Raw genomic sequence first — 22,370 nt, forward strand, 5'->3', positions numbered from 1 at the left:
AGCAAAAATTTCTACTCTTCAAATCAATTTGCCAGTCAGTCAGAGTTTCTTTTCCAGCACCCTGTCAGATGCTTTCAGGGAAAGGGAGCTGTAATCGGTTTGAACAAACCCTTCAGACTTCATAATGCTATACTACCACCATTCACCCATACAGGGGAAGTGATCCTAAACATGGCTGACACCGAAGAGTCTTTTAAATCACAGCAAGCCAACGTTATCCAAACATTTTTTTCACTGGTAGTAATGCGTTTTCTAGCTATTTCAGCAAACTGCAGAGGAAGTTTACAGACGGTGTTGAAAATCTTTTGAACTAAAAACGTGATTTGAGCTAATGCGATGGTGCCACATACATACATAATATAGTAGTAGCCAAAAACATAGGATAAATTAGATCCCCTCCTCTAAACACACTTTCTCACTGGCAGCAAGACTTTACCTACTATTGCCAGCCTTCAGTTAGCCATTTCCACAGCTAGAAGAAGGATAGTGAAGACAGATTTTAGTTGGACGCCCACTTCTGGTTAAAGATGAATGATTTGGACAAATGTGCATTTATTCTACTGGCCACTGCCATAACAACTTTGTTCTCTTCTAACGCAAAATTTAAGATAATGCTTGACTTTGTCATGGTGCTAGTGAACCTTGAGCTAAATGCTAACGTCAGTATGCTAACAAACGCATGTCAAAAAATATCAATGCTGTTATTTTGTTAATAATTCATACACTTAATTCTTTTATTATCAATATTTTAAATGTATATTTGATTTAATTTATCTATATTTTAATGATATATTATCAAATTTTAATAAGAATTTGAATATTGCAGTGATGAAGTGACAAAACCAGAGCAATGACCTGTGTTTAGGAATGCCGTTCAGTTAATGACTTCCAGTTAGCACTATATGGTTGTCCAGCCTGCAGTCTTATTGCTTTGGCACACTCAGTGCTCTCATAACATTGGTTTCTGCCAAAGCAGACAGCTGTTTCAGGTTAAAGCACTCAAACAGCTGGTGAACACAGGGTAGCATTTAGCTGCTAAATAAATCGTAAAAACAAAACAAAACAAAAAAAAGGCCAGATAATATCAGATTTATATTTATATTTTGGGCAGACAGATCCCAAAATTAATGGTAATGTGGCTGTATTACTATTACTTCTTGATATTTAAATAGGCAAGCATAAACTATAATTTATGAGGTGATTAGGCCTACTGACCAATGTCAACATTGTCACAACTTATTTCTGCTGCCCTCAAGTGGTCAAAAAGAGGCAGGGCACAATCTGGACAGGTTAGTCGTCTATAACAACTGAGCCTTAAATTACACATTTTGGCTAAGTGATAAAGTGACTGTGAAGAAAAATGTAAAAGTGTTGCATACAGAAATGCTTACTCATAACTGTATAGAAAGCTGTTTCCTTGAAAATGAAAAGTTAAAAACACCATCAAACTTACTTAAATTGTTCAGAGCAGAAAATACAACAAGCACCAATTTCAGTAGCTTTTTATAGTTTACTTTGTATAGCATTTCATAGCAATCATTTCAGCTTGTGTTGGATATTTTAGATTAGGCCAAAACGACGGACTGATCTAACAGATAACTACTGGGATAACTGTATAAAAAGAAAAAACAAAGCATCCCAGTGTTAATACGATGTATTTGGTCTGTTATTTCAATAACCCTCATATCAGATGCTTCATCTTTTCAGACTTTGTGCCTCAGCGCTCAGTTCTAAACACCGTCTGAAAAACAAACATCCTCCCCCGAAGTCCTTCCTGGGGAAAAATGTCACTAATGAGGCACTGTGGGGTTTTGGAAAACACCATTCTTGATGTTGGATGTTACATTAGAGGGAACTACTCCGTAATTGAATTGTGGATCTAGAACATTAAGGAGCATTTAGTTTACAGATGCCATGAATAGGTCAATACAAAAAGGTTATGGGAAGAAACTGCCATCGTGACTATTGCCACGTTTGTTTTTTACACACACACACACACACACACACACACACACACACACACACACACACACACACACACACACACACACACACACACAAACAAACCAATCTAGTGGCTATTACTTTTTTAATAATATTAAATCATCATCAGACACACCCACTTAAAGCTGAGCATTGATCCACGATGTGTGTCTGAAGGTGGCCTTCTGTCTCGGTGTGATCGCGAGCATAAATTCAAGATGTAAAGAGAGCAACAACAACGAGACATGTGACCCACAGAAGCTCCAAGGCCATATGCTGGTGTGGAACAGACACCAGGTTATTGAATTCATGTGCACACTGGGAAGATACAGTAGATACATGCACACCAACACGCTGATAGACAAGCACAAGAGCAAGAGGAATGAGTTCAGTTTGTGACCTTTTTCAAAATGTCATCGAAACAAATTCTTAAGAGGAAAAAAAGTGCACTGAAAAACATCCCACAGGCTCTGACAAAACAAGCTAATGGGAGATGTACAGTGAGGGATAGTTGACAGCTTCATATGCAAAAATCAAACCCTTAGTTCTACAGGCAACATCATTTTGCCACAAAAATATCAATAAAATCCATTACACTTATAATGCACGTACCGATAAAGTTGCTCACATTGCTCCTAGATTTCTGGAGCATTAGATGCTGTGTGGGCACTACGCGTCCGAATGACGATTAAATCATCATATCAGAACATGGAGTCTGAAACACAGAAAGCATGCTCATCTCTGTCTGTTTAATTTGACCTAATGTATGTGCGGATTGACTCATATTCAGTGAAGTGGGTGTAGGAGGTGGTGTCAGGTGGGGAAATTATTTGATTTTCACAAGCTTTTTCCATTTATGTAGCAGGGAGCTCCCTCACTGTGTATGCTGTTTGGTAGCTGGGTTTGCTGCACATTAATGGAGATGCAGACAAGCACCTCTGTTTTACCTTTTACAGCCTAAAAAGAGATAATGTGTGTAAATAAGCTATGACCAGGAGTCCCACATAGTTGCATTTTACTTAAATGAACAAAAGTTTTCTCAATCTGAACCTTCAGGTAACGGTTAGGAAAATCAAATAGTTTTTGATGTGTGTAAGTTATGATATTTATTGATTTGCCCCCTTTCAAAAGCTAAAAAAATAGAAATAAATTGCATGTTGGAGCAGAGGTTTAAGGCTTGGCATGGGATTAAATAACAAAAATAAAAATACATACAAGCTTAAAATATTACCAACAAGGTATAAAATTGTGTGTTTTTTTCCCTTTTGCATTGCAAATTAATGCAAAGGAATAAGGAGGAAATGTGCGCTCGGAACATTTGCTTCTCTTTGGATAGCGGCTTGAAATAGAAGTGCGGATGGAAGTCGTGAGCATATTATGGGGTTAAAATAGCACCTGGTATTTAGAGACTTCATAAACACGAGGCCACGGTAGCACTACAGATGGATGCATACGCACATGATATCATGAGGAACTGATTGGGTCTGTCAGCCCTGTGAAATAATCACAACTACAGTAAAAAGACAGTGGGCTAAAGTTTAAAGCTGCATCGACTACCTTCAGTCTGTGCCAGTATAGAAGAAGCTATCTGTGACTAATAGGACATGAGAGCCTTTATGAAAACCACCTCCGTGTGTCCTGACACTGAAATGTCAGCACAGCAGATTCATAAGTGTTCTTAATGACTCTACAGGGGCTTCTTCAACCTTAAACGCTGCTGCCTGTGGGCTTATATTATCACTCTGTCATATTTCTTAGCCACGTTTTTTTATTTGAAAACTTCCATCCATCACTCACTCATCAGCTTTGAGTGCTTTTAATTTAGCCCACACTTTCTCGTGAAAGACGGCACAGTGGTCCATGGTCTTGAAATTGCATGTCTGTCTTCAGCCTCCAATAGTTATCAGTACTATTAGCCCGACATTCAGTCATTACTAGTTCAAGTTATTTAATAAGAAGGCCGACGCAAAGTATTAGGGATTCCTTTAGTATTATGCAGCATGGCCAGTTTGCACGTCATTCACTCAAACAAAAACAATGATACGAATAGTCTCAGTTTCAAGTTTCGAGCTCTCTGGGACTCTTAGCTTCCTAACGCATGTGAATACAATTACATCAGCATGATTATCGGAGCAAGCGTCCACCTCAGTGACAGATGATACCCACGGGTCTTCAAGGTGCCCTCCCCAGAGCTGTTGATCAGACACAGATGGGAAGCAATCACAAGAGCAGGATTCAATTATAATCCCCACTAGCTCTAAAATGAAAATTAATTATTTACATGAAATATATTAAATAATTATCACTGAGGATAATTTAACACAAGCATCTGGACTTTTTTTTAGAAGCTCTTCTCTACCAAGTTACTTTTAGTTGCAGAGTGTTGGCAAATACTATACGAAAAAAGTACATTAAAATATGCTTCCCACTAAAAGAAGATATGTAAAACTAAGGCAAAGGTTAAATAAAAGTCATATTTGCACTAAACTTGCACATTATTTCAAACAATATTTGAAAAGGACAAGAGGTCATCTTAACTCGCAGCACAAAGGCTAAAAACGTCTGGAGCTGATTTTTTTTTTTTTTTTTTTATATTTGCAAATTTTCTGTGTTATAATGAAACCAAAAAGTCTAATTTTTATAGTTTCACAGATTTTAAAAGTTCATTTGACATTTTACTGGCATTGCAATGTCTAAGAAAACCACACGAGGGCGCTATACCCTTTCTTTAAAAACAAAAAGGCCCCAAAGCTGTAGATTTACTCAAACCCAGAAAAACATTAAAACACATTCACTGTGAGAAAATGCTGAGAGATTAATTGCTTATTAACTTATGCAACAGTTTGTCAGCTTTTCAGTTGACTCAGTCAGTAGCATTTAAGCTCGAGGCTGTCCACAACAACGTGAGGAGTTTCTCTCATGAATGAAGGAGTGGCAGTCTCTGTAAACGAGCAGGGCACTGTTCCCTTAATTAAAAAGCAGCAGTTTGCTCGGTGACAGAGCCGAAGACTGAGCCTGGGGGCAAACGCAGACAAAGTGACACACTCTGAACTCTTGCTGGAGCTTTGTGCGTTTTGGAAGCTGCATGCGTTTTCTCCATCAAAACCACAGCAGGCAGTCTTTCCTGCTCAGATAATTAATCACAGTTGGGTGACAGGGAAGTGACATTTAGCAGCAGCTTAGATGTGTAGAATGAACGAGCAGCGGATGCCTTTTTTGTTAAGATAGTCGTAATTTGCTGCTCTGCTTGCTCACTGCATTGTTCTGAGCTCTGTCATGCCATGCAGAAATATTATGATGATGATATCTGACATTCTTGAGAGGATTTAAGAGCACTGCGGGAAATAGAACTGCAGAGCGATCCTTGTCACCGGGACGTTCTGATATGCGTTTCCGATGTATGGCCTACATATCTAGACAACACTTTCTGTCTATGAGAGCTATAGCACCTCCAAGATGCTCCAGTTGGGAGGAGGATCCACAGGCACACATCTGTCACAACATTATTCATACAGTTTAAAAGTGTCCAGCACATTCACTTTGTTGTTACTCTTCTTCTCCCTAGCTTGGGCCCGTGAGAGTTTGCACATGTTGTGACGTGTCAGCGCCGTGGCTGGTGTTTAAAGTTTGGAAAACAAAAGGTCCGCTGTGTCTGTACCTGCGTTTCCCTGTCAAACAGCTGAAAATGAAGACAGTCTAAATATTGTTTTCAATTTGGTGCACTCACCTCGTAAGCCCCCTCCCCTTCTCCTTTCTTTCTCACCTCTTCAAGTTTAGCACACACACACACATCAGCCAGATGTGGAGGGAAAGCTAAGAGCTGAAAAACATCACAGAGTGCTCAGCACAGGTGAATAAAAGTCTGAGATTTTTTTTTCCTGAACTGTTTTGCAACTTTTTTCCCAGTTCCTCTGAGACAGAGTAACTAAGTAAAACTTTCCAGAAAAGCTAAAAATACAGAGAGCCTCCCCTCCCTGTATTGATGCGGGATGCTTCTGTTCAAGCCCCTTGTTGTCACACTGCTCAAATTTAAACCTCATCACCACGCTTACAGACAACAAGCATCTCTGTAGAGCTCTGACTTTCACCTCATTTTGAATACACCCCTCTCATCACTTCCTGTCTGTCTGCCAAATTCTGTCTGTATGCTGTGTTCAAACTGCAGGGCCGCATTTAGACCAGTGGAATAAATGTGTTGTTTTTCCCCTTTCATTTGCTCTTTCTGCTTCTCTGAGACTTCTTTATTGGCTTCCTCATAACAAGCCATGTTCTTGTTTTCCATCAGTACGAGGCTGCAGTGGATGACGCCGGATGGGAAAAACTGTTTTGTAGTAGAATGCCGAAAACCCTCTGCCAGGCAGTTGCATCCAAATTGAAAGACCCTTATTGTGAGCAAGTAAAGTCACAATTTAATCCGCATGTTCTGGTCTGGTGCTGGTCCACAGCAAATCTGACTTTAATAGTTTAAAGACGACAGGGACACTGATGTCACAGCAGTGAAGTAAGGCTCCATGTATAAATCAGAGGCCCCAGTCACACTGACCTGGAGACCAGTTGGCAACTACCTGACAAATACAGCAGCTAGGGACAAAATTTGTATTAGTCACTATGAAATTGACTGCTAAAGCCCCAGTCATGCAGGCCAAGCGACTGGTCAGCGCTAACCACCAATCACTGGGGAAGAATGTGTTTGACCAACAGGTTGGCGAGTGGTTTCAGTAGGTTTCAGGAGTCACTGGGTAAAATTGGTGTCAAAGAACAAATAAAAAACAAACAAACAGAAAAACTGTGATTGCTTTGATCGCTAGGAAATTTCTGTGGTCAATCAAAGTAAAAGTTGCGTCTTTGAAAGCGTTCACCTCTTGCAACTATTTGACCCAACAACAGCCAGTAAAATCCAGCGACTAACCAGCAGGTTGGGAAATGCACATTTTTCCCGAGCTACCAAAGGTTCCTAGTGTGGGTCTCAGGCCTGTGTGATGGAGGCTTAAGCCTAATTATACAGATTACATTAAGAACAGAATTCACAATAAGAGTCTGACATTTTGAGAAATATGCTTGTTTGTTGAGGAGATTTAGGTAAAAAGATTTATGCGACTCTTATTTATCTATATGGTGGCTACTTTAGCTTATCCTGGAAAAAGGGTTGTTCATTGTTTTGTAAAAGGTTGAATTCCTACATACATTGCTATAAATATCTCAATTTCACAGCTGTCCAGAAAACCTAGCAGGCTTTTTAGCTACTGATGGAAATGTTAGCTACAACAGGAGATACTGCTGTATGAGTAACAGAGGTGAGTGAGAGGTGAGCACATTTAAAAAACAGAAGTTGAAAGTCATAGTCAGAGATTTCAGCAACACTGTCCCTGTATTTACTAGGTATCAGATCAATAGCAAAATTTGCAGTATTGCACACCACTAGGTGACATTACTTAGTCTTTTCACTTCCCACTTTTGTATTTGTGCTGGCAGCACACTTTAGAGATACAGCACAATGAAGTTAGTACTTAAATTAACAACCCCTGAATTTACAGTTGAACACAATTTAAGTTTATCTTGCCTCTCACACTTTAATCTATCACAACAATGACGATCAGCACGTTCTTTTGTACAGTACTGTACAATCACTGCCAGATACATAATGAAAATACACTTGAGCTCACTGCTACCTTTTCACTGATGTAGTTGGCTGTAAAACCTTTAATACGTACTGTAAACACTGGAACCTTTTCCCTGCAGTCTTTAAGTCATTCCAGCAGTACTGAAACAATCAACATCGTATCAAGACTGAAACTCGGCGAGCCCTGAAAGATATCGAAACGCATTTCTCATCACTTAGCACCACAAATGAAACAAACAGCTTTATAAAAGCCTCACTTCCCAACAGAAGTAAACGATATGTAGCTTATGATGATTTAGTATTACATGGCAGCTGTACAAGTAGAGAGAATACACACTGGAATTAAAAAAAAATCCTTTTCCTTCTTCCAGAAGTTGTAAAGATTGTATTAAGGTGTACTCCCATTGGAAAAAATAACCGTAGAGGTAAAGACTGGAAGAAATGTACCACATATTTTCTAAAAAGAAAATTATATGTTTAAACGCATAACCAGTAACTGTTCTTCTTCTTAACGGTGCCTAAAATGAAAACAATAAAATACGGCAGCTTTGGCCCGCGTGGACTTAAAAGTTGTCGAAGCAATCGAATTGGTTTCTGATTTTTAGCAGTTCTCGGCTAGAAGTGACAATAAGCTAATTTGTCTAATGCTGAAAACCGGTGTCGAACCAGCAATAGTGAAGTGTGATACACAAAACTTTCATTTCACATTTTTTCACAGCTGAAATGCACCCCGGATTTAGAAAGACAGGTTTATGTTTTTAACTGAAGCCGATGCTAAAGCTGTTTTTAAGAGACTTGAACTTGTGTAGCATTATCAAAAAAAAAGAAAAAAAGAAAATGAATCTTGCACCAGCCCTTTATGCACACTTTCAGTTCTTCATCTGTTTGACACCATGCTGCTGAAGTCACCCACACTTAAGACGACCTCTGCTTGTTTGCCTCTCGCCTGGCTTCTACAATCAAAACCCTTCCCATGCAGGGAGTGTAAGCCCCATATTCTCATGCCTGATGATCAGATAGGAAATTTGTGCTGAGGTAAGATGTAAGACTTCCCTTACATGTCTCACTGAGTCACTGTGCCCTCCTCCAAGCCCAGTTTCAGTTAGCCTTTTGCAGAAGTTTGAAAAGTCTCACGCTAGCTGCTGTGTGAATTACCAGCTTAAGTCCACTCTCAGTGTGCCTCAACAAGTCTCCCAGCTTATATCTGCGTGCTCGCTGAATGCAAATAGCATCAAATTACATTGTGAGCAAACTTTTAGATGCTCACCTTTTTGTTTCACTCCTGTTGCATCATACTATTCAAGAAACAGCAAATACAACGTGAAACGCAGAATCAAATGAAATTGTTGCACGGTTGCAAAACAGTAGTATTATTCAAAAGTTCACTTCTCCAACTGAAATGTGAATACTGAATGAAAGAGTAGCAAATGAGCTGATCTCTGCAGGGAGCGCTTAATCCTCGTCTGACGTTGAAAGTGTTAGACAGCCAGCAATGAAACGACAAGAACACCATCGAGATTTTTTCAAACACCCTGTAACACACACATATTGACCCCTATTACCCCAATACTTGTACCACTATCTGCTTGGTTTGCGTGTGTGTTCAGTGAGAAAAAAAGTCTTGGCAATTATACTTTGGTTTCCTCTGAGGGACACTCAACTGGATACACACCAGGGAAAAGACTAACACAAATAAAGTATGAGTGCTTATAGCATACATCCGGTGTTTTCTACTGGGTTTTTAAGATCAACTGGGGCGGTTGATGCACTCTGCTACTGTATCTTTTAACAGCTGCGTCTGTTTTCCCCCTGTGAACGTGCCTTTTAAATATCTATTCCATAAGCTCACATTCCAGCCTGGGAAAATATCCCACATTTCCTTCATGCTGTGCTTAACCACGTTTTCACATGTTGTACGAGTTTGAATTGTAACGATATGTGTAAATGACTGTCATCTAGATAAGAAAAAAAAATAGTTATATAGGAAAACATACAAAACGTCACATTTATTCCTGTTATTGTTCTACTGGGCATCCTCGGCACATACAGCATTAACAGTCTAATAATCCATGGTTGTTGCCTTTTTTTTAAATGCTCTCTTTTGTTGCATTCAAGCCAAAATAAAGAAAAAAAATAAAATGGAAATCTGTATATTAAAAAAGCTTAACAGTAAAAACGGATCATGAAGTAAAGCCCATAATGTTATGTAAAAACAGACAGACGAGGTACAGACCTCACTGTGATCCCTTAACAAATCCCCAGTAGAAGGCAAGCAAACAGTTAACCTCATGGTTTTGTTCCTTCTGCTGCCAAGTAAAGATTGCTTTCACCATTCTGTCCTCAGTAAAAACAGCAGTGATTAAATTGCTGTAATCTCATCCTACCTGGAATGACCTCGAAAAGAAATTTTCCCCCTTCGTCGCCGCTGCTTGGATGCTCTGTAACTTTGTTTCCACGTAAAAAAATGGCTCCCTGTGGAAAATAAAGAACAGAAGCAATTTTTAGACCACACAAAACAACATTTACTGCTTTTGGTTTATAAATGTTAGTTATTTTTTAGCAGGTAATGTTTTTTGACACAGTCCAGATGAATGCTCAAAGCTTTTTTTGTGAAATCTGTTGATCAGTATTAGTGCTTAATGATGATATCAGTTCACTTCCCTGCCCAGACTACACAAATTAGTCAGCTGTTCTAGTCATAGACTGTATATAAAGGATGGATGTAGTCACTATGACACACAGGCTGGCCATTAGAGGATCTGTATGTGTCTTTCTTCCTTTGAGAATGAGTTGAATTATCCCACTAAAAACCCCCAAAACAACAACAACAACAAAGGGTTATTTGCCCTCCTAAACATGAAACAATCATTTTGAGTAAAATGCCGCTGAAAAATTTCAAGTTTATTCACTCAAATAATTAATCATAAAATATGCTTGGTGTAAACTAAATGTATACCAATCAATTAAATTTCATTTGACCAGATTACAAATGTAATGTTTTATAGTATATAAGTACCTGTGTGGTACTTTAATATACCCATTCACTTATTGAAAAGGTGAAAATCCAACACATTTACAGTAATTATTCCAGAGTTACAGATTTTAGTTTGCAGATGAAAATTGCATATAATATCATCTAAACTTCAGTGTAAACAATCTGACAATATTCAATTTCATGTCTACAGCACATTTCAGATAGGTTTTAATGTTCTCTTCAGCTCTGCTGGGCATTTAAGGGCTCCTTGACTTTTTTCTGAACTAGCAGAAATGACTAATAATACATTTATTATTCAATTAAAATACCAGCAAAAAACAGATTTCCACTGTAAACTATAAAGGGCTTTGGTTATTAGACTCTTGTAGTTTTACCATTTATATATCATTTCTTCTCATTTTTAGTGTCATAGGTTATGTTGTGAGACGGCCCAAATGGACGGAGGCAGGAAGCAAGCTCCCATAAGAAAAGGTTACTCGGAGACATGAAAGCAGACACAAAGTGCTTACCATAAACACCATGGCAGAGCACAGCTGAAGACTGAGCTGTTTAATCATAGACTGATTACAGATGGGAAACAGGAGAGAGGAACACAGGTGAGCACACTTAAAAAAAACAAAACAAGGACTATCACAAGGTAGAACTAACGCAAACCATAATGGAAAACCAGACTTCAAAGTCTAACAGGAAGTAACAAAAGGAGACTAATCCTAACCCAATCATCTGCATCTGACAACACAGAACTTTGGAGTGGTAGAGCAGGTCATCTGCTAATTGGAAGGTTGATGGTTTGATCCCTGACACTCTGCATGCCAAATATCCTTGGGGAAGATACTAACCCTAAGTTGCTCTGTGTGTGAATGTTAAGCATAGAAAAAAAAAGTACTTGTGTGAATGTGTGAGGCAATAAAGTAATGTTGTATAAAGCACTATGAGTGTTTCAGTGGAGTAGAAAAACACTTTATAAGAACTGTTCCATTTACCATAATTAGGAAACACAACGGAACAAGGCATAAACTCCGAACAAGCCAGAGGGAGGAACTGAGAAGGAAACACTGAAGCAACTTAGCACAGATAGCTTTAACAAAGTGGAAGTTGAAGCTAAATTGGGACAGAAGTATTAAAACTAAGACTAGAAGGGGAAAAGTATATCAATATAAAACAGGGAAGAAACATGACTTGAACTGCAAAGAGGAAACTGAATGTGAAAATACTAACATGGGTAAACTAACTTAAATTACACCACCTGGCTAATATGTGTTGGTCCCCCTTTTGCTGCCAAAACAGCCCTGACCCATCGAGGAATCAACTCCAGTATCTGGCACCACAATGTTTCAGACAGATCCTTTGTCCTGCAAGTTTTAACTTTTTGGCAGGGCACGCTATCCTGCTGAAAGAGGCCACAGCCATCAAAGAATACAGTCTCCAATGAAATGGTGCCCATGGTGTGAAACCATGATTAGGTAGGTGGTACGTGTCAAAGTGACATCCACATGGATGACAGGATCCCAGCATAACAGTCCCCAAAGCATCACACTGCCTCCATCGGCTTTCTTCCCATAGCACATCCTGGTGCTAGGTGTTCCCCGGCTAAAAGAGGCACCTGACCGTCCACATGATGTGAAACAAACGTGAGTCATCAGACCAGGCCATCTTCTTCCATTGCTCTTTGGTGCCCATTGTTAGTGCATATGGCAGTAAACAGAAGTCAGCATGAGCACCCTGACAGGTCTTTGGCTTTGTGTATTCTGACGCCTTTCCATCAGAACCAGCACGACCTGTTTCAGCAATTTGAGCTACAGTAACTCATCTTCTGGATCAGACCACACATGCTAGCCTCTGCTCCCGCTGTGGATCATTGAGCCTTGACCACCTATGACTGTATCGCTGGTTCGCGACTGTTCCTTCCTTGGACAACTTTTGATCCACTACAGATTGGGAACACCCTGCGAAAGCTCAGATTTGGTGATGCTCTGACCCAGTTCTCTAGCTATCATGATTTGGCCCTTGTCAGACACTCAAATCCTTATCCTTGCCCTTTTCCCTGCTTCTAACACATCAATTCTAAGGACAAAATGTTCACTCGGTCCTTAATATATACCATCTGCTAACATGTCCTATGACAAAGAGATAATCAGTGTTCTTCAATTCATCTGTCAGTTGTCAGAATGGTATGCCTGATCAGTGTAACAAGACACATAATGCATCTCTCAGGTCCTGTGTCAGGTCTTTGCTGATTTTGCTTTCTTATTTCTTAAGGACATGACTTTCAGATACTGTTCATCTGCTGCAGATAGTTTTTAAAGCCTAACACTTCGTTTTTCCTCTACTTGTTCAATTTCCTAAAATTTATAATGACACCATGCTGATATATTACAGGTTTTCAGATAATAGTGTTTTAAAAATCACTTTCTTGGTGCAGATAAACTGTTTCATGCCTGTCAAATTGTGTTATATTTGGCATTTCTTTGTAGATTCACCTAAAGAAATTGAAACAAAGTATGTGTTTTTGCAACAGACTGTTTATCACAAAGTGCCTAAAGGCAGAATTTACTTTGCTTCTTTGTCACGTTGACTGTTATGTGTAGACACAACACTGGTGAATCTCTTGAATTAGGTGGCAGTTTTATGCTTGTATGATTCATAGGTCAGTGTTAAATATTTCAACAAGAGAACATTTGGTGAACTATTGCTCAAGACCGCTTAAAAAAAAGAAAGAAAAGAAAAAAAAGTCTGATTTCCTGGCAGCGAAATGTAAAGAAACAAGGCGTGGCTCAAGACCTTTGCAGAGTACTATATCAGAACTCAACAAATAACAAACACCAGCAGTAAGAGACTTGAGAAGAGGCAAATAAATAAATATATAACTCAATCAGAAAACCTAAGAACAATGAAAACCAACAGAACACACTAAGTAGTAAAGAAATCCAAAAACTCAAAACTCTGGATCCAAGCCCCAGGACCATGACACTGGCTTCACAAATGATACTGCACCATAAATTCATGCAGTTTAGTAAACTTACCAACTAGCAGCCAGGTGCTTAAATAAGGTATTTCTTACAGAATGACAGACTAGTGCCAGTAATTATTATGTGGTTGAATATTCTTTTCAGATTACCTCGTCCTTTCCAACTGATTCAGTGACTTCTTGTGTTCATTAACAAGTTGGACATCAATGGCACAGTGCAGCATCTGACAGTCATTAAAGTGACCCCTTTGTGGGTTAATGCTAACGCAGACAAGATGTGCAGAAGTGACAACGTCAGTACTCAGGACTTGTGCACATTAACATGATCAGAGAGAGAGTCAGTTTCCTTCCTGCTCGCAGAGAGAAAAGGGGACTTTTTAATGAGCCATAACTGTGACAATCAGGAAGTTGAAACCCTACCTGAGGCCCCAGATGAAGCGCTTTGAAGGAGGCTATAAAGATGTTCAAAAGAGAGGGAAATAAAGGAATGGACTCGACTGATGTGGCTGTCAGCAAGACAATATGACTAGCTTCAATATATCAGGATTAAAAGGTTTTTCAAGAGGTTCCTTTCGTAAACATTGTTTTAGTTTGAGGGAAATGAGAGACGATTTAGATAAACAGTGTGCATTTGAGGAGAGATTTAAAAAAAAAAAAAAATTCGTGTCACATTTAAAAAAACCCAGAAAAAAAGACAAGGGCCTGTTAAGCCTTTCTATAACGTAAAACCACAACACCACATACTCCTCTCCTCCATTTTAAGCCGCAGCCACACTTTCCATGCATCCTCCCTGGTGGCCTGTTGTTTGCTGCAGACAAACCCAACCGCAGGCAGAGTAATATTTACCCAGCAAAGAGCACGTTTGCCAGGCCCAACCCAGCGCGAGACAAAAACCCAACCTATTTCGGGGTGTTTTGTGCATTTTTACATTGTTGTTAAGTGGAATGAGGTCACTTTTGGAATCGGTGCAATGACACAAAACCAATTATCTTTTATTCCCAAACAAAAAGCCACGCACACACATATGGGACAAAAGTGACTCCGAGAAATCCATATGAGCATAGCAACAGCAGGAGGCTCAGGCTTGTAAGCAGCAGCTCAGCCTCCAGGAGGCTTTTTCTGAGGCTGCGTCCAACAGTGTCCTCCAACTGAAATCTAATTTCTTGTGTTTTCTGAGACTGCAAGCAAATACAAGAACACTGACTGCGGCCTTTTTTCCATTTAATGGAAGAGAGTACAGAAATTTCAGTTGGTCCTGCTGGTCAGATCAGCCTGTAAAAACTGCAGCTATTACCTTCCACATGTGACATTGATTTGTTGGTCATAAACCCAACAGCTTACTCCTGCTGATGTGCCATGTTTGTTTTTATTGAGGTTATAGGGTGAATGTCCTCTCTGTGCCCCTTACCATTGGCTGTCTCATTAATTACCTCTGGCTTCTTCAGTAAATTAAAAGGAGCGAGCAAATATCTGTGACTTTACCAGCCTAATAATCACCACACAAGTGCTATCATAGTACCAGTCTTTTAGGATTCGTACTAGGTAAGGTGCAGTGAGATTTCTTTTTCTGAAAACAGCTACATTGTCTCAATTTTTAATGGCATGGATTCAACAAGGTGCAACAATGTGGTCTTCTGCTTCCCGATTCAGTGCCTTCTCAGAGATGCTCTCCTGCATACCTCTTCAGTAGTCGGGCCATTCTCCTCCAACCTCTAGCACCAGCAAGGCATTTTCACCCAGAGAACTGCTGCTTACTGGATATTTTCTCTGTTTTGAACCATTCTCTGTAAATCCTAAAGATTGTTGTGCTGGAAAATCCCAGTAGATCACCAGTTTCTGAAATATGCAGAGCCTTCTGTACATATAACCTGCTCACATCACCAACAACACCACCATGTTCAGAGTCACTTAAATTACCCATCCTAATGCCCAGTTTGAACTTCACCAGGTCGTCTTGACCACATCGACATAGCTAAATGCAATGACATAGTTGAATTTGTTATAATTAAGTGTCAGATGAGGGTATGATATAAAAGCTTTGAGGATGAAATAAAATAGGAAAAAAATAATATTTCAAACTTAATATAAACAAAATATTTAAAATCTAAATACTACTACTGATAATAATATCAATACCACTACTACGGTAATAAAATATTGAAATACTTTCTCAGAATCACTGCATAACACGAAGGAATCATTCAAAGCTGGTGAGAAGAATCAACTGCTTCAGATAAAAGCTTAAGAGTGAAGTCAAGCTGCCATCTGTTTTTGGTGCAACAGGTAATTCATTATTTGTCTTGTTGTTCAACTGACTTTGTAGACAATAATTAGTGTTCTCCAGCCTGGCTAACCTTTTACAGCAAATCAAACTCAGCTGGAGCTTAGCTGGAGACCTACAACGGGTCTGCCTTTCTAGAGTACCATATGTATCCATTAATTTGACCTTATGTATTTATTCTTCACCATTTCTGGTTCTAGTTTTTTTAAGGGGCAAAGAGTTACTAATGTTTTTCCTGCTGCAAGGTTCAATAATGCAATAAATGTCACTATTCCACTGTTACACAACAGGTATTTCTTGCACTGTCCCACATTCAAAAGCAACTATATAATAAAAACCACCAACTGTGACTGCATAACCCTCATAAATATTAATATGCCAGTTAACTAGAGGGAAATGGGAAACTTCTTCATTAATTTTTATTTACTTGTCAAATTAACGTTGGGTGAGTAATATGAGAAATTAGACAGGATAAATGATAGACTGAAATTACCACAAGGAACCTAAATTGGTGAATTACAAAGCAAGGGCGATTTAATGGTTAAAAAACAACCGTATGTTAGATGCAATGCATCCGATTGCTGGAAAAGTTACCTACGGATTTTAAGCTATTATCTTTAATAATAGTATAAAATTAGTCTGAAAATGTATAAACACTGTAGTTTTTGTTAGAACTGAGATATCAATCACAGGTTTTAATAAAGTATAGAACGGAGCTATAGGGGTGGAAAATATGGACGAGCAGGGACAGTAGCATGTCTGCTTACCACAAGCTCAGGGCCATTTAAAAACATGTCATGCCACTAACAGTAAATTCCCACAAAGGCATACACTACGCCCTGCCATTTAATTTTAAGAATACCTGTCACTGCTGTTGCTGCTGAATACCTTTTATCATATCCATAGAGCTTACAACACATAACCAAAGTTATATAGAGTAAAGTATTTTCTGCCTAAAGTAACAATACTTTTAGGAAAAGCAGTAACTGCAAATTACATTATCATCACTTCCAGGGAACATAAGGAAATACTGAAAAGCAAACAGTACACACAAGTTACATTTTACGGGTGTACTCCATCAACTATGGTAAAACTATGGTAAAATAAAGTAAAGTAAAAAAATACTTTTTATAGGCTACATACACAGTTCTCTTTGCACAAGATCATATCTAATAACTATTTGCATCACAAAATCATTTCCAGGATCCACAAAACAACTCTAACAACTGTTTTCCTCCACAGTGTAGGCTGTCTGTCAGTGACATTACTTAACCTCATTAAAGCAGCAATTTCATTATGTAACCCTATTAAAGTCAGACAACAGCATTAGTTTATGCGTTTATCTTTTGCAAAGACCTAAAAATACGCCCACATTGCAAGAACATGCTGCTGAAGTCAAACTTGTCCTCCATCTTCATAAGCTGAAGAAAAATCACAAGAAGTTGGCAAAGGAGATTCTATCAAAGGAGCCTCTTTGTATCGTTAATTGCAGTTCATATACAAAAAGAGCAAGCATTAACAACATTTATGACAGCTACCTTGTATTAAGTTACAGGGTCTAATTTAAGGTAATTGGTCATACACCTGTCTTTGCATCATGTTGCTAAAACAAGCCAAGGCATTAGAATGAGATAATGCACAATAATACCAGCGAATAATAGGACAAAGATTGTATCTTATATTTCATTTACATGTTGCCACTGAAGTCTATTTCAGTCCATTCAGGTCTGCCTTAACATCCTGTATCTATACCTTTAACACTAGAACACAGGTGCAGGAGATATTTGGCTTGCAAAGTCTACAAACCACAAAGGCAGAAGGTATTTTCCTGTTCAACCATTTTCCTGTGAAATTACTTTGCAGCTATAGCCCTCAATATAGTCCTTGTACTGCAGCGCATTATATATTCCACTGTTAAGTAGAGAGAAAGAAAAAAAACAGAATACAGCTGCACCAACCACAGAGAAGACATATCCCTGCTCATCAGCTATGCTTGTACTACAGTTTGGATGTCTCCTACGTGTGATCTGTTACCAATATCCTTCTCTGGATGCCCCGACAGCAGGAAAATCAAAAGCTGTCTACAGCCCACAAATCAAGCTTCACTATCACAGCTTTGTTCTATTAAACAAATGAGACAAGCAGATGCGTAAAGGTTTCAGACAGCTCAAAGCAGACTACCAGAATTCTTACAAGATGGCCTTTCCCAGGACTTGAAGATAAGTGGATACTATGAAGGACCTATAAAGCCTTTAGAGTGTATCATAGAAGATAAACTGATAACATATGTGGTTTGGAGTACCACAGGAAATGAATGAGGCAGATGGAAATGAGGTCAGCGGCACGTTGCCCATACTGATCCTCTGTACAGATCATATTTGTCAGATCAATAGATAAAAAAGTCAAACTATGACAACTGAAAGACATAACATGGCATGCTGAGAAAACAGAGTAACATACGGTTCCAGAGATATGTGAATGATATATGTACAAGTACGAACATGCTCAAGACTAAAAAAGACATAGCTGTGCATAATTTTAAACACCACTGAGATAGCTTCAATTTTTTTTTTTTAAAGAAGAAGTTAGCACTTTTTAGTATTATTTCTCAATGCAAATGTAATACAGATTGGCAGTGCTGTGAGCTGAGCTGTATGTAAAATGTTCATGAGTGTGACTTCATATATTTCAGCTCTCAAAAACAGAAGAAAGTAAGAATGAAGGCAGAGAGAACAGCCCCTGAAAAAGTGACATGCGTGACAGGAGTCGGCTTGACTTCAAAGTTGTGTCAGCAAGGTCAGATTTAAAGTTAAAGCAATTCAAGCGGCTGACTGTTAAGCTCTAAAGTTGATGGCATTAATTATCTGACTGAAACTTGATTCGGTTTTTAGGCCAAAGCCACCAAAGCATGGTTTTGATTTATTTGACACTGCAAGCTTCACTAGGCAGACGTGAAGATGATGAACTCGATGTATAAACTGCAAAAGAATGCAGAGAAAATGGGATGGCATTTCTGCTTAATAAAGGAGAACGGCAGAGGAAGCAGAAAGAAGCAAGAGTTTCGATATTGGTTACAAGTATTTTGATTTAAAATCTCCCAGCAAAGCAAAGTTAAAATGAGCAAATACCAATTAAACCTATTAAGGTGAAAGGCAGAAAGAAAGTCTTTAAACCATCCACAGGTGAAGACTAGTTTTCAGTATATCTGATATCCGATTCTGCCCTCAAATCTCCTTTGGGGGTCTTAGAGGAGACAGGTGGGAGGAATATGTTATAACCTGATATTGTTGATATGGATTTTTGTCCAGCAGGTCCTTGCTCTGACTGAACAATGACCTTCACACAAAGCGCGTGTGGTTAGCATATGTAAAATGTGTGTTAGCTTGTCCACATGTTTGCTTACCCATTCATTATTATTCATTCATGGGAAACCAGATCAATGAGAGTTCTCTAAATTATACAGAACATCAGCTAATCAACATTCATTAATGTAAACAGGTGCTAAAACAGTTAAAAACTTTATAAAATCAGTTTTTGCACATTTATTTTAATAATTTACTGAGGGGGAATATTTGTGTATCTCGCCCCATTAAGTTATGTCTCAGTCACACAGGCAAATCTTATTTCCCAAGTAGTAGTTTCTGTTGTTATGAAATCCATTTCTAAACCACCAGCCATTAGGGAAAGTTTGTGTTCCCCAGCTGGTTGGCAGGTGGTTGCTAGTAGTTCCCCTTTCCTTGTGGTTACTTTGATTGCTAGCAGGTTGCTACAGTTGCTCGTAGTTTGCTCATTTTGAAATGTTGATTGATTGTGGTGCTAATGCTCAACTTTTATTTGGAAGACCAATTTTTCCGTTAGTGGTTTGCATTGACCTTCCTCAAGTTTCACTGCACCTCATTCATTAAAACGGCAAATGTTTGCAGACAAGTCATCATGCAAACTACAGAATACTGCTGCAGTCTAGAACTGAATGTAAACCATCGACTCCTTATTTTGGACAAAATAACAATGTATCACTAGGAGTATCAATGTGAATCACACCTTTTATCTACAAATTCATTGTTAAGATACAGCTATAAATGAAATATAATGAGTCAACAGATGTGAGCCAGTGCTTACTGTACTGTGTTATGACCAATGAAAAGTGAAGCATTCTAAGACAGACAGAACAAGAAGCTCTGCAGTTCAGTTTTTTAGTGAGTTGGGATTCGACGTGAGTAAATATTCCATACAGCTGCTTTGCTCCAGCAATACAAATACCACTACATCTGCACACACCTTAAATTTCGCTGTTTTACCCTCTTGCACCATCAGGTATTAGAAATAGAAAAAGTCCTTAGGCTACAAAACTTACAGGAACTTGTTGCAAGTCCAGTGAGACTTAATTGACTTCTTCATCCATCACTGCAGAGCTTATTAGACATGCAGTCACCCTTCAGGAGTTAAAGGAAATAACTTCTATGCAGTATATGCAGCCTAGGAATACTAATGGACGGGGCTGCCTTCTATTAATGATAAACTTTTTTCATGCATTAATATATTTAGGCTAAAGGAAATGTCTTTGCCTTAATATTATTGCCCATCTGTAATTTTAAAGAGACGCCCATGCATGCAAACTTATTGAACCACTTTAATGGAAATTTTTTGTCTATTACCAGAGGATGATGTCAGCAATGCTTTTCAATTTGTTCACACAAGGGTGTCTTGATAATGTCCACTTCTTGGTTCACATGCCTCATACATTCAAATATAATGCAAATCAGATCTCCTCTGGTTCTGACGTGACTGGCTGGAACACTGCCTGCTATAAAAAGCTTTTATTACTTTGTGATGCCTCAAAAACATCTTTGTCAATGTCAAACGAGGGCTACAGAGTTACTATTGTCATCAAATCAGCAGTAACACAGTGTTGCAGAATGAAAAATTACTGAACTGCAGTGGCGTTTTATTTACTCCAGTTAAATGCAAAGGTCAAATGGTTTTCAGCTTAAGCAGGGAAAACAAAAGGACTTTTAGTACACAACTGCACTGCTGCATTATTGATATGATGCAATTTCTTATTAAATCCAGCTACTTCTCATTTCGTCTGCCTCCAGAAGTGCCCCCTACATGCTATGAATATTAACTAACTTGTAAGACGTGCAGCAGCTAAAATCATAATAAACTTATGAAATTTTAATGTCTTTCATTTCTTAAAACATTAAATCATTTCAACGTATTAATTCACAATTCTCTCATTCATTCACAATGCTACTTTCCTTACATCCCTGGCATATAGATACAAGGCTGAGTGGTTTGAATTACAATAACCATACAATCTCACCCACCGCATGAATAGCGTCTTTGTTTATGGCTCAGCCAGATGAAATCCGAGTAATGTATGTGTGCATCTAAGAATGCGAGTGTGTACATGCGGGCTTGTGCGTGTGTATTCCTTCATAGACGAGTAAGTGCAGGCAGATGGCATATCGACACTAATCCTACACGTGCTGTACCCTGTACCCATGCTTTTCCGTGACCCTTCACCTCCATCTGACGCCCATTCTTCGGATTCCTCCTGTTACTCAGAGAGGTTCGGCCTAACTGTATAGCATCAACATGTTTGCCTACATCAGCAGTAATTTTTCAGATAATGTTACAGTATCTAAAAACATCAGAATTCTTATGAGTTGCAGTATTGGAAATCAAACAAATGTTATAAAATGTTCACTGCATGAAAACAAAACAATGGTATGTCAGGTATAAAGTCCTAGTGCATCACACATGACGACATGTTACAGCCATTCTGAGGAAATCCCATTTTTTTGTTTTTTTTATTTATTACTTGATGTTTTTTCTACAGCTTTCTGACTTCATAATTGAAAAGATTATTCCAAGTTTAGCTATTTAAGCTTTGACTTTCAGAATTGAATCTCAAAAGACCCAACTACTCCATCGAGATCTGCAAAAACAGGTTGCATGGCGGACACCGAGTTGGCTGCAAAGACAGGTGCTTGCAGAGCAGCAGAGAAGCTATGAAGAGAGCGACTTAAACCCGAATCGGGGAATCTTCACTTCCAAAGTAAAAGTTGTGCTTTACCACTGAAACCAACCTGTTTCAAAGAGTACAGATTTTTACTTTGAAGGCAAATTGTTCTCACAGTTTCACTACCACTTAGTGAGTAGCTAGTGAGTATTTGGAGACAAGTCAGCAAAGTAAGGGTTACCATGGCAATCTGCTAGCCGCCAAAGCCATCTCAAGGAGGTTTTTGGTGCAGCATAGTTTACCTCTTTGCTACCAGTTTCACGTAGCAACAGCAAACAACCTCCAGCAACCGCTTGCCAACCGGTTGGGTATTACACATTTTTTCCCCCCAGCGTCACTGACCGCTCGACAGTGTGACTAGGAGTTTAGCAGTCATTTTCATGGTTACTGCCAGCAACAGCCAGCTACGACTTACAACCAGTCAGGTAATGCTAGTTTAACTGGTGGCATTATGGTTCTAACTTGACTCTAGTGGTCCCAAGAGCCAAACCCCCCCC

The 22,370-nt window shown here is 38.9% G+C and overlaps 1 protein-coding gene across 2 annotated transcripts in view; it reads right to left on the reverse strand.

Annotated features, from left to right (window-relative positions):
* Window positions 1-22,370, reverse strand: part of arhgap24 (Rho GTPase activating protein 24) — a 78,625-nt gene that overhangs the window by 38,088 nt on the left and 18,167 nt on the right. For both annotated transcript variants that reach the window (XM_026173541.1, XM_026173542.1), the window contains exon 3: window positions 9,988-10,075. In XM_026173541.1, coding sequence (XP_026029326.1) covers window positions 9,988-10,075 — 88 coding nt within the window. The remainder of the gene's footprint in view (window positions 1-9,987; window positions 10,076-22,370) is intronic.

The sequence above is a fragment of the Astatotilapia calliptera genome, chromosome 7 (assembly GCF_900246225.1).
Source record: "Astatotilapia calliptera chromosome 7, fAstCal1.2, whole genome shotgun sequence".
In the NCBI taxonomy this organism is placed as follows: Eukaryota; Metazoa; Chordata; class Actinopteri; order Cichliformes; family Cichlidae; genus Astatotilapia; species Astatotilapia calliptera.